A 13,626-nucleotide genomic window follows, 5' to 3' on the forward strand; every position below is an offset into this window, starting at 1 on the left:
CCATTGAATTTGAGATTACAGTGAGACCAAGAATAGTGTTGAGTGAATCCAGAGGTGTAGCTAGGCTCTCTTGCACCCGGGGCAAATATTCAATTTGCCCCCCCCCCCCCTGTATACACAGGAAGCACAGGGGGGCCCATGTATATATATATAAATATATATATATATATATATATATATATATATATATATATTTTTTTTTTTTATGAAGTTTAGGTGAGTCATCTCTACCGGCAGTACTAGTGTGGTGTTCACAATATGGGATACATAATGTCATATTTACTGTGTACCTGGAATGTTCCCATTTAAATTTTGGTCCCTAAGTACCTCAACGGAGGCGCCGATGTCTCCGCTCTCTGCTGTCTGTACCTGTGAATTAGGAGGCGGCATTGTCTCCCCTCCCTGCTGTCTGTATCTGAGGAGGCGCTGTTTTCTCCGCTCCCTGCTGTCTGTACCTGAGGAGGCGCTGATTTCCGCTCCCTGCTATCTGTATACCTGAGGAGGCGCTGTTTTCTCCGCTCCCTGCTGTCTGTACCTGTGAATTAGGAGGCAAAGCTTCCTGATTTATCTCCAGTGTGACACCCAGTGTAATGTGATTCTATGGTGCCGTCTCCTAATGCACAGGTACGCTCAGCAGTAGAGTTGATCAAACTTCGGGAAATCCTAGGTTCGATTGAACTCGAACATTCATAAACCCGCCGCATTAGATTGCTGATGCCTTCCCGGTCCATGGGTAAGGAGGAGAGTACCCAGCTATTACAAAGGCTGAATCCTGGAATTCCAGGCGGTACCCGGGCTGTCTCCTCCTTCCCCACGGACCAGGAAGGCATCACCAATCTAATGCTGTAGGTTTGTGAATGTTCGAGTTCTATAGAACCTAGGATTTCCCGAGGTTCGATCAACTCCACTCAGCAGCGGAGACAGCAGCAGTAATACCTCCAGTAAGGTTTTCCATCACCAAATTCAAAATAGAAATAATTTAGAAAAATGACAAGTACAGGTGCTTTATAGACATAGACAGTCAAAGCTAAAACTTTGGCTGTCCAGACATGATGGGAGTTGTAGTTCTGCAACAGCTGGAGAGCCAGGGTTCCCTACCCCTGCAGATACTAGGTAAGGTTTATATAAATGTGATATATATTTAAATAGGGCAGTTATTAAGGGGTTAAGTATGGAATAATGTACAGCCAGACCCCTAAATAGACATTGGACCCCAACTCTCTTGTGTGCCCCCCCATCCCAGACAAATGTAACCCTGTCCCCCTCCCCTCCCCAGACTGTACACTCCTGATTGTCCTCCCCTTCCCACACACCTGTATCTTCTTTCTTCCTCCTCCATAGTGCAGTGTACATACAGGACCTGCGGTGACATCATAGTTACATGTCAAGGTCCTTCACCATCTCTTTACTGTACTGTCTCCTGGCTGCTGTTTAGCCCTAATTTGCGCAAAATTGTGGTAAAAAAGCTGCGATTTTGCGCAAATTATGACTAAACAGCAGCCAAGAGCCAGTACAGTATGGAAAATACCTCTTTTGATGAAGTAAAAATCGTTCCCTGCCTCCTCACAATGACAGAGGGCAGGACGCTTCCAGGCTGCCTCATCCACTGTGATCCTTCTCTCTCTGCTCCCTGTGATGGCGCCCCCCCAGGGCAGCTGCCCCCCCCTGCCCCCCCAGCTATGGCCCTGAGCGAACCTGTCAAAATGTTTGGGTTCTGCAACAGTTGTCCAATACCAAATGCTCATTGTTTGACTCCTCACAGCTGCAGAATTTGGATACCGCCCTAGACCTGCCAGGAAAATGTGCAACTTCTGCAGTCACAGGGTATCAAATGATTAGTGTTCGGATTCAGATAACATTGCCGAACCCAAATATCTTGACACGTTCGCTCAATGCTAACCAAGAGTGAAGCACTCACCCAAGCACTTTTTCTATTTCTGGTTTGGGATCAGTGGAGATCAAAACACCCAGACCCCAACTGATCATTGCTTTTGATATGTCCCTATCTTTTTTTTTATTATTTATTAAGTGACAGGGACTTTTTAAACACCTAGCTTCTTTTGATGGACATTACGGTATCATTAAAATGCATTGGTGAGTATACAGGTACTTTCATCTATGAAATGTTACCTATCCCTTTGTTTGTACTGCCATATATGAGATCTGATACTGCCTAGCCTTAAAATAAGCTCACACAATGTGTTAGAATAGGATTTTATTGGAATTATAGATAGGAAAATGACAAGATAAGAGGGACATAGATTTATTCACAGATATGTATAGATAACAGGTAAGTTCTTACAGTTCACATAACTTTACAGCTCTGAATTATCTATCCACCTACAGCAATTCTCAAATACACAGAAACCGATGGAGTACAACATCTATTTTATACATTTATACTTGGGCATATATATATATATATATATATATATATATATATATATATATATATATATATATATATATAGAAAACTTGTATCTTGGAGCAGCACTACAGATCACTTGCGGTGGGTGCCAGCAGGTGGCCGAGACCACGGCTTCCAAGTAGGTATACGCAGAAATTCCCACAGCACTCCGAAGTATCAAACAAACGTGGTTTATTGCATGGTGACACAGCACAAAAAAGTCAAAGCGACGTTTCGACGACCTCCGTCGTCTTTTTCAAGCGTGACTAAACAGCAAACAACAGATCCTTTTATACAGGTGTATTAATTAGTGTTACACTGTGATAGGTGCATTGGTGCACGTGACTAAGGTTTGACAAACAAACGAATAAAGTTTTTTGTAAAAAAATCAATACAAGTGAATACATGAGTACACAAATCATGTGTACAAGTGCTCAAGTGTAGTGAGAAATAGCTTGAGCCGGACGGCAAAGCATCATCCAACATAATAATATAAATCATAACAGTCTTGTCTTTAAATAATTCCTTCAATAATTCCTTGTAGCGGCTCCGGCTCACCACCAATGGAGGAGGAACATAAACCTTTCGGCAGTAGTGCGCATGTCAGCGCTCTGTGCATAGTAAGTTGCACCCATCATGTCTCGATCCCAAGTGGGAATATTGGTTGTAGTAGTCGTGGTGGATCATGGTGCAGGTCGCTCAAACAGCTCTAAGCAGAAAAGCAGCATCACCCCGAACCATCATCACAGTCGGTACCGCCGCTACTGCAAAGAAAGCTGATATTTTCCATAAATATATGTGGTCGGCATGGAAAATATCAGCTTTCTTTGCAGTAGCGGCGGTACCGACTGTGATGATGGTTCGGGGTGATGCTGCTTTTCTGCTTAGAGCTGTTTGAGCGACCTGCACCATGATCCACCACGACTACTACAACCAATATTCCCACTTGGGATCGAGACATGATGGGTGCAACTTACTATGCACAGAGCGCTGACATGCGCACTACTGCCGAAAGGTTTATGTTCCTCCTCCATTGGTGGTGAGCCGGAGCCGCTACAAAGAATTATTGAAGGAATTATTTAAAGACAAGACTGTTATGATTTATATTATTATGTTGGAGGATGCTTTGCCGTCCGGCTCAAGCTATTTCTCACTACACTTGAGCACTTGTACACATGATTTGTGTACTCATGTATTCACTTGTATTGATTTTTTTACAAAAAACTTTATTCGTTTGTTTGTCAAACCTTAGTCACGTGCACCAATGCACCTATCACAGTGTAACACTAATTAATACACCTGTATAAAAGGATCTGTTGTTTGCTGTTTAGTCACGCTTGAAAAAGACGACGGAGGTCGTCGAAACGTCGCTTTGACTTTTTTGTGCTGTGTCACCATGCAATAAACCACGTTTGTTTGATACTTCGGAGTGCTGTGGGAATTTCTGCGTATATATATATATATATATATATATATATATATATAATTTAAATAGCATTCTCACATACATATGTAACAACTGTCTCACACCTGCAAATATTCAGTCTATACCATTACTCACCTGTCAACTTACTTGTATCTATCAAAAGGAATAAAATCTACAAAAAAAAAGGAAAAAAACAAACAAACAAAGGGGGCATTTACTAACCTTGCGCCCATGGCATACACCAGGGAGAAGGTGCAAATTTGCCCCTTCTCCTTGGCGCACGCCTTCCGTAACCCCCACTTGCTTGATGGGTGGGTACGGGGGTGTGGCAAGGCAGGAAGGAGGTGTGGCCTAAACCTGTTCTAGATTTACCAGGCGTAAATCATGGCAGAGATCTACAGCTGCTCAGGAGCGGGTGTAGATTTCTGGTTTCACTAAGAGGCGTGCTCCTTTTAGTGAATCTGACGGGGCAATATGTTTTTTATCAGCTCAATATTTCCATCTAATAAGCTATGCTCACATTCCATCAAAATGACATCCGTTTTTTGGGGGACAGCCATCATTTAACAACAAATAGCCATTGTTATCACAGCCATTATTTGTATAATAACGGCTGTTATTTGTCTACTAACTGATGTTATTTGCTGTTAAATGGTGGCCTTACAATAAAAACAGTTGCCCTTTCAATGGTGTGGCCTGTCTGTGGGTTCTTCTTCCTCCGCCCACTCATAGATAACGTCTGTGAGTCCTACTTTTCCTACACACCCCATGAGAAAATTTTTGTCCTGGTTTCTGTGTCCACTCAAAAACAACCATTTTCCTCACCCCCTACCCAACCATTGAGAAAGGCTGTGAGCCCTGTTTTCCCCACCCACTCATAAACAAAGCCTGTGATTCCTGCTCCTTCCATCCACTCACTTTAATCTGTAAATAGATCTACAGTAATTCTGTTTTTTTTTATCATGTAATTTACTATCTAACCTATCATGAGAGCAGGTAGAACATCTATGTAGTTCTAAGATATGAATAGAAATTTCATAGGCTGAAAAAAAAATTGTACGTAAAAAAAATACTTGATTAACATAGTAAGAAAATATAAATAAGGAAGATATGAAAAAAGGGACAAACTAGCTCAGTATGTGAAATTGAAAAAGATAGATAGAAATATGAATGTAAAATCAGATACGTTATGGGCCTGACCTATGACAATTTGGGGGTTCAAATGAGTGGTGTAGTTAAAGGGAATCTCCAGTGATGGTCTTGACCTTGTTTTCCACCAATGGGCCTGCTGCTTAGCTGTACCATGCCGAAAGCCATTCTCTCTCTTTGCCTTATATACTTCAACAAGGATATGATATTGCCTTATATACTTGCTAGATTGTTCACGCGTACAGTCTTATTTTATACTATGAAAAAATAAAATACATAATAAAAATTTGCCATCCATTTCTGCTAGTCAAAAGTGGCAACCAATGTGACTGCACTTCCTGTCATGCTTCCAATATGGCTACTACCAATTTTATTTTAATTTTTTAAATATAATCATGAAATTCTGGAAAGAAATGAAAGCTAAAAACCTAATTAATTATAATCTAAATTATTCTAATTATTCTCCTTTGCTTCACCTCCTTATTCTCTTTTGCTCCACCTCACTTTGGTTTTAAGGCCCAATGTACATTTTTACATATCAAACATTCAATAAAACTAAAACTTTGATTAAAATAAATTTCTATAACCTAAAGTTTATAACTATATCTATAAAATATAACCTATGCAGTTAAATAGTCTGAGAACACGCTATGGAGACTTCCCTCTTTGTTGTATGTTCCTAATTATTTTGTACCCTTGACTACTCAGCTTATGTGTATTGACCTTGCGATCAATGACATCAACCCATATTGGGGATACCATATTTTTTATTTTATTCATCTTTGGCTTTGTCACAAATTGAGTACAAAATGCTACATGCAATGCTCTTTTTATAGTAAAATGGCGGACACATTGGTGGAACCTGACAATTCCCACTATAAGTCAATGGAGTCTGACAGATACTGGTGGTATCCATTGTTTGATGGATCTGAATGAGTATTGTGGCCTGAATTATGAACAAAGACCTAAAGTCATACACTTAGCTTGACAATCATTTAGTATGAGGTTGGCCTTACAACAATACCAATATCTTTTTAAGGTCTTAAGTGGGCTGTCCACTTTGAATAATTCTTTTACGTTATAAGGACCGCAGGGTTTTCGATGCTGGGACCCCTTGCAATCAACTGTGATCAGTTGAAGGAAACTGGTAGCAAGGGTTCATTTTCCTTGCAGCTCTACCATAGGGGAAATGAAGTATTACACAATGCCTATTGAAATCCGTCTGTCTAATTCATAAAGGTGCTCGGTCCTCCAGAAAGATAGACACTCTTTAGAGTTGCTCTCTGGTTAACAGATAAGGGTCTTCACCTATTTAACACAAAAACACTTATAAGGTACTTGAAAAGAGGTGGCCAAAATTAGATACCTCCTTTCCAAAAGGAGTCATCGGAACAGACGTCACCATTAACACCTATTGACTTTCGGGCTCTATATAACATGTATGAAAGACCAGCTTCAGATAATAGCAAAGAAAAAAAAAATCACATTTCCGGGAACATGTTTCTATACGAAACCCTTACAAAAAGACCCAGCATAAAAAATGTACCCTATGATTATAATAATATGAGAAGGACTGACATCATTCTGTAGCATTTAACAGACAACCCCCACACTGTACATAGCTTCCCTGTGTTCTCATCAATAAATATCTCTCTGGACAGGTATGTATTAGAGTAGTCCCACTGTACATTAATTATAAATATTGGCACATGTAAACAGGGTCTCTGTCATCTGTTTGTGATGTGAAACGCGTTGCATCCCAAGACTCCAGTGTTCCATCACAGTTTCTGGGGTATCTCGGAAATCCTGGCGTTCACCACTCTTCCGTTGACCATGTCTTGAACTATGGTCTTGACTTTTCGGTTTGTATCTGAAATGGCAGAAGTGTTTATTTGTTATGGCATTTAGCTAGAGATGAAATGATAGGGTTCATTCTGGCTCAGAGAGGTGGCGTGATCTTCTTTAGGCCCCGTTCCCACTGAGCAAAGCTAGCGGAATTCCGCGACGGAATTGTCCGCCGCGGAATGCCGTTAGCCTCCCGCTCATAATGGGACTCTATGGGAGGCGCGCGCTCCTGCCCTGTCCGCGCTGAAGAATGAACATGTTCATTCTTCAGCGCGTATAGAGCAGCAGCGCGCGCCTCCCATAGAGTCCCATTATGAGCGGGAGGCTAACGGCATTCCGCGGCGGACAATTCCGTCGCGGAATTCCGCTAGCTTTGCTCAGTGGGAACGGGGCCTTATGATGTCTAGAGTTGTCTTTAGAGGACAATATCTTTATAGGGGATGTCCAACTAACAACATTTATCCCCTATTTGTAGGAACTCTGGGGGTCTGACCTCCCCCCAGATCCTTGGCAAGCACAACATGGGAGTTATCAAGTTCCAAATATAAACACTACGTGAATAGAGTGGAAGTGCACACATCTGACCATTATTCTACTCAGGACCCCTGTTCTCATGATCATTTGAGGTTTCAGTAGTCAGATCTCCTGACATCTTCTGTCAGTAGAGAGTCAAGAGACCGCCATACACCTTAGGTAGTCGGCCTAACCAACACTGTAGCAATTGTTTAGGTTTCCTTTAAAGCAGAACTCCAAGTAACTCTAATAATCTAGGGAAGACAGGGGCTGGGGGGAACATAATAAAGAATCTATACTTACTCATCATTGTGCCCCCTCAGCCTAGCATCACCAGCTCACTGACCACCGCTGGTCTCCCGCTCCTGTCATTGTACATTCTGGCTGAGAAACTTTCCAGAGTGGGTACTTCCCGCCAGGACGTGATGATGCAGAAAGTTGGGAGAAACTGGAGCGTAGGGGGTGGTCAGTGAATTGATGCTACGTTGCAGAGGAACAGGGACATGTAAGTGTAGATTCTTTATAATGTTTCCCCCACCCCCTGCCAGTCTTGTATTTTTTTTAACAACCCATTTAACAACCAATATCCCAATTAATGTACAACAAAAAATGTATATACAAACTAAAGAATTAATAAAATTTAAATATTACCTGTATAATGAGTAGACATGTCACTGAAATATAGAAAGAAAAACAGGAATATAGGTAAATATAGAATGGGTGAATGCAGGTTCAATCTATTTTTTAGACATTTTATTTTGACTATTCAGCTATAGTGAAAGTGGTTGGGGATCAATACAACTATGTTTGAAAAGATTTAATATGATATAAAATTGGTGTCCAATTTAGAAAACCCACTTTTATGTTATTTACTCTTTTAAAGAATTCTTAAGTCAATTAAAAAAAAAAAAAAATTCTTAGTCAATAACTTTAGGTTTCTGTTTAGACTCCCCCAGTCATCTCTTGGCCAGTGGAATGGAGAAAGACTGCAAAGGGTGTCCCTTGTTCTAGAGGACCTGTTCTGTCCCGCTTACATAGGCATAGACAAACTGACTCAAGTGGTAACTATGTAATGCTCAAGTTCCCCAGTGGTGGTGCTGTAGAAAAAATTTACTGCCAAATTTCTGTACAGATTACGGCTTATTACTGGTGGTCCATTCAGGCTATTGGTCACACCCATTTTACTACTTAAACTGACACATTGCCGCATAGTTGGCACTACCACTTCTTGGTCCAAATTTTTAGTTTCCCATTGGTCATAAACTCTCCAACTAGTCACTTTGTTATTTGAAAACCTTGTAATAACATCATTTTGTTAGAATTAACAAAGAACGCATTGATATTCCTCTGCCTTGCCTGTCGCCATACCTGCTATTACTTCCATCAATCAGTCGGCGATATGTGTTAATTTCATTCTCAAGACGACTCTTTATATCCAGGAGAATCTTATATTCACTGTTCTGCCTTTCCAGATCATATCTGACTTTGCTCAATTCAGCCTCATACTGGCAGATTAGCACCTGGATCTTCTCAAGATGTTCTGCTGAGTTACATCGGGTCTCCTCCAAAGATTTCTCCAGTCCATGTTTCTAGAAGGTGAAATAAATTTATTGTCAAGAATTGGCAAGATCTTTACATGGTAGGCGCTTAGTTGATTATCTATCTTTGTTTCTATGTACTTGGCTGGTGGGTCATATTACATTGCCAAAATATGGTTTTGTGTTCTGATTACCAGACATTTTATTTGTGATCCAAGACTATGGACACTTAGATCTATATTATATGGGACGAGTAGTGACCAATTGCTAGTTCAACAACTTATTAAAAAGTTAAAAATTCTCATTTATCGGCAGCAGAACTCTGAATACAAGAGAGATACTGTATGTGACCGACAAATAATAGAGGGCTGCATGAAGAATCCAGGCCCTGCCTGCACATAAGTAAAGTTAGCTGCCAGTTTTCACCACCTTTAGGCTATGTTCACACTACGTATGAGACCGGCCGTTTCATGACCCCTGCCAGGTCACGATACGGCTGGTCTCTGGCCGGATCATCTCGGCCGGTACTTAAGTACTTAAGCGCGCGCCCGCATCAGAGCTCACCATAGCCCACAGTGAGCCGCTCGCTTCACTGTGTGAACTGACAGGTCTTTCTGCGGCCGGAATTCACTGAATTCCGGCCGCAGAAAACTGACCTGTCAGTTATTTGCTGGGCTGCACAGATCCCGGCCGGAGCGCATACGATGTGTGTACGCTCCGGCCGGGATCCCATCGCTCAATACGCTGTGTTGCACTGCACAAAAACTACGGCCGTGGTTGCCATCGGCAACAACGGCCGTAGTTTTACGTAGTGTGAACATAGCCTTAGTGAGGAACATCAGAAGAATTAGACCAATGAATGATACTTACCCTACTCATCTCTGCTTGAAATTCGATTTCCAGCTCCTGCAGAGTTCTCTTTAGTTCCTTGATCTGGTTTTTGCTACTTTGTAGGGCTTCAGTGTTTGTACTTACTTCCTGCTGGACTGTTGATGACTGGGAACACATAATATGCATAGTATGTCAATCACAAGTTATGTAGGTCCATTTGTGATAGGAGTTACAGCCTGTTGAGTATTTTGCTAGCATACAAAAGTACTGAATTTGAATACTGAGAAATTATTGTATGGCATAGGTTGCTCTTTTGCTATACTTACCCTTCCCTGTAGCCCAGCAGTGCTGCATCACTGCCAGCCTCCTGCAGCTCCTGCAACATCACATTCCAGCTAAGAAATGTCAGTGACTGGAGCGGGACACCGCTGCAGTCACTGACAATCTGAGCAGGTACTTCCCTCCATGATGTGACGATGCAGGAGGCCAGGAAAAAATAAAGACCGGCTTTAGTCAGTGAGCTGTTGATGCAGCGCTGCAGGGGCACGGGGACAGGTAAGTATAGATTCTTTATTATGTTCCTCCCTTCCCCTGCCTACACCGAATTTTTAGCTGGAGCCCAGAGTTCTACTTTAAGGTACTGGGGCAGCTAGTGGTGGCAGGATTCCTGTTCTCTTCAATTCTATTGCAGGATCAGACAACATATGCCATGTAGCCTGTAACAGAGACACACAGAGACACTAAGATCTGCACTGAAGCTGTATGCAAAGTATGCTAGATTAGTTTTAACCAAACAAATTATCAAAATTAGTTTAGCCTGCAATAATTTTACATGTAATAAAGTTATAATAAAACGTCCAATATATGGATTACGTCCTTCCTGTGCCAGAAAATGGACCTGTCCGCCACATAATAAAACTAGTCAACAACACACAAGATCATAGAACAGCTTACACAAAAAGTGCAACCTAACAGTATATATAGTTGACTAATGGAAGCCAAAAAAAAAAGTTACCTAAATATCTATAATAGAAGCAACGCGCTACTAAATGGATCTAAAAGGACTCAGAAACTGACACAGTGTGAAATCCAACCAGCCCACAGGTGAAGTGGTCAACCAGTGGACCAGTTGGGTTTCCCACTGTGTGTGATGGTAATTGTGGTTTTGCAACAGCTGGAGGGCTGAAGGTTCCCGATCCCAGCGCTAGAGGAATAGCATTGGTTAAAAGGGTCACAGAGATGGTGTAGAGGGGTGAACGGTCATTGAAAGGGTCATGGAAATGCATTGACCAAAAGGTCATAGAAAGGGAGTCGAGAAGACTCATTTTGATCTTTCCTATGAGACCCTTTCTCTTCTAGGTCCACCACCCCTCTACAGCACTATATACTGAGCACCAACATATATTTCTTGAAGAAGTACGGAAGACGTTTTTTCCTGTCTGACTATAATGTCATGCATATCTATGTAAAGGAAATGAGAGACAGGCTTTTTGTAAAAAAAATTTCTCCACTAACAATAGTATTATTTATGTCTCTGTATCGCTACAGGTAAAATACAGGGGAGTGAACATGTTCCAATTTGACGATAAGCCAAGATAACTACAGTCGAAATTAAATTGGAATAGCATTAAGTGGAACAAACACAACATTTTTTCCTATCAAGCTAATCTGAGTGGCATGTGTTGGCAGGGAGCGGTGCCAGGCTGAGCAAATTCTATACTGGATATTTCACAGGAGCCGAGACAAATTTAATGTATGCAGAGAGCAGGTAGAAGCATGCAGCGAATTATAGATAAATACTGGGCTCCCTCCACCTAGGTGCCAACCGTGCTATATGACAATTACAAGGGTTTCAAGAAGAAGCCAATAAACTTTAGGAACTTTTTTCCCTCCCATAAGTGAGTTTTAGATTCTATGGCATGACCATCACCATGATCATCCTGAGAGATGTTTCAAGCAACCATGTAAAAATTTAGCCATATCCATAAACCGATGACTCCAAAAACAGAACAAAAAGTTAAGGGGCAATGAGAGATCAAGCACTCACCTAGTTGAATTATGCTTGTTTATTAAGAGCAAAACATCATAAGATACAGGAACACCTCCTGCACTTTATGATGTTTTGCACTTAATAAACAAGCATAACTCAACTTGGTGAGTGCGGGATTCTCCTTACCGCTATTTCTGGGACGCTGTCCCACCATGAGCACCACCACCACAGAGTGCCCTTTCCCCTAGTACACACGATGTACCCTTTCTATTAAATTGTAAGAAACAAGTATAAAATAATCTCTAATTCTAGAATTAGAAGAAGAGATCTGTAAAGCCTTTCTTCCATCCATTGCGACACTTTTGTGTGCACCTGGTGTGTAACCTCCTCCTACCTGTTGTCGGTACCACTCTTCAACTTCTCTGCGGTTTTTATCGATGATGGCTTCGTATTCCTTTCTCATGTCAGCTATAATCTTAGCTAAATCCGCTCCCTTGGGAGCATCGACTTCCACATTGACTGTTGAACCTTGCTTCTGAGCTCGGGCCCGTCTCATGTCCTACATCAATAAAAACAAACAATCAAACACATTTTAGGTTTGCAACTGGGAAATGGGGAGTCAAGGAAAGATGGAAGTTGAGCTATTGATTCCATTAGCAGGTAGATAGAAGAACCCAGCACTCACCACATGATTTATAATTATTCAAGTGCAGCATGCATCAATAGTACAGTGAGGACACGTTTCGGGCAAGCATGGCCTTCATTAGCTTGAGAAAAGATGATGAAGGCCATGCTTGGCCGAAACTCATCCTTACTGTGCTATTAATGCATGCTGCACTTGAATAAATAAGCATAATTCATATGGTGAGTGCTGGGTCTTCTATCTACCTGCTGCTGGACCTTTCCACCACGTGTGCCACCACCTGTTTGGAGTGCCGTCCGTTCTACCAATACCATTGATTCCAGTATACTCCACATTTCTATGTGTACTATCCTTTTATCTATTTGGGTCCGGCCATTGTTAGAAGTACAATTTTATCAAAGCATATAATACAGAGGCTAAGAAACACTATTATATGTGAATAAGGAATCATTCTTAATTTGTGTGTAATTGTGGATCCGCCGTTGCGGACTAATTTAGAACCGTTTGATTTCTATGGCCTTACTGACATGTCAGCAATATTTGGATTTGCCTTAGGACATGTGCGAACCACAGTTGTAGCACGTACACACCAATAGAAGTCAATGGGATCCGTTTTTTTGTGGATTGCAGATCCTTGGCGACCATTTTTTGTGACAGATTGCGACATCACTGTTTTAGCTACTCCTGGCAGCAAAGTGAACCAGTATCGGCAAGGGAAATGGCTGCCAAGCGATCATATGACTCTTTTTAGGGACGGGGAAAGCTAGTATTTTTTTTTTTTTTAATTAGTTCAACTTTATCAACTACCACTTTTTGTGGATCTGCAAAAAACGTATAACATGGATGTGCACTATGGATATTTTTTTGCACATTGCGGACTCAAAATATAGTCCACAAAACATATGGACATGTGAATGAGAATATCTAGTACTAAAACTAAATGAAATTACATTATGGTACAGTATATTAAAGAATAGGTTGTGCTATCCGTTGTCTCTTGGTTCCAAAGTTGGACAGACCCCACAGAGTACTAGATTAACTTTCAGGAGGCTCTGAGAGGGTATACCGGCCTCCATTTTTTATGGACCATTTGCAAGCAACTTATAAGAGTTTATTGATGTTGTGTGTGTGCAACAAATGTAGTGAATCTGATCTGTATGAATAGTGGGTGGACCTTCAGAATCTTTTCTGGTGGGACCAAGAAACTCCAGTCCAACACGGCTAGGCTGTGAGGAATAGCTAGAAACTTTAAAGTGTACCGAAAACTTAAACAACCTCCTGAG

At 41.3% G+C, this 13,626-nt stretch overlaps 2 protein-coding genes across 2 annotated transcripts in view; both read right to left on the reverse strand.

The window, feature by feature from the left end:
- The window catches only part of LOC138773018 (keratin, type I cytoskeletal 18-like), a 47,865-nt gene extending 46,496 nt beyond the window's left edge, over window positions 1–1,369 (reverse strand). The window contains exon 1 of the mRNA XM_069953902.1: window positions 1,314–1,369. Within this exon, the coding sequence (XP_069810003.1) occupies window positions 1,314–1,339 (26 nt within the window). The 5' untranslated portion in view covers window positions 1,340–1,369. The remainder of the gene's footprint in view (window positions 1–1,313) is intronic.
- A 2,494-nt stretch (window positions 1,370–3,863) lies between these two features.
- Window positions 3,864–13,626, reverse strand: part of LOC138772034 (keratin, type I cytoskeletal 14-like) — a 29,264-nt gene continuing 19,501 nt past the window's right edge. The window contains exons 4-9 of the mRNA XM_069952116.1: window positions 12,095–12,259; window positions 9,750–9,875; window positions 8,710–8,930; window positions 7,993–8,015; window positions 5,196–6,853; window positions 3,864–5,164 (exon numbers count right to left, since the gene is read on the reverse strand). Coding sequence (XP_069808217.1) covers window positions 6,762–6,853; window positions 7,993–8,015; window positions 8,710–8,930; window positions 9,750–9,875; window positions 12,095–12,259 — 627 coding nt within the window. The 3' untranslated portion in view covers window positions 3,864–5,164; window positions 5,196–6,761. The remainder of the gene's footprint in view (window positions 5,165–5,195; window positions 6,854–7,992; window positions 8,016–8,709; window positions 8,931–9,749; window positions 9,876–12,094; window positions 12,260–13,626) is intronic.

The sequence above is a fragment of the Dendropsophus ebraccatus genome, chromosome 14, assembly GCF_027789765.1.
Source record: "Dendropsophus ebraccatus isolate aDenEbr1 chromosome 14, aDenEbr1.pat, whole genome shotgun sequence".
Lineage (NCBI taxonomy): Eukaryota > Metazoa > Chordata > Amphibia > Anura > Hylidae > Dendropsophus > Dendropsophus ebraccatus.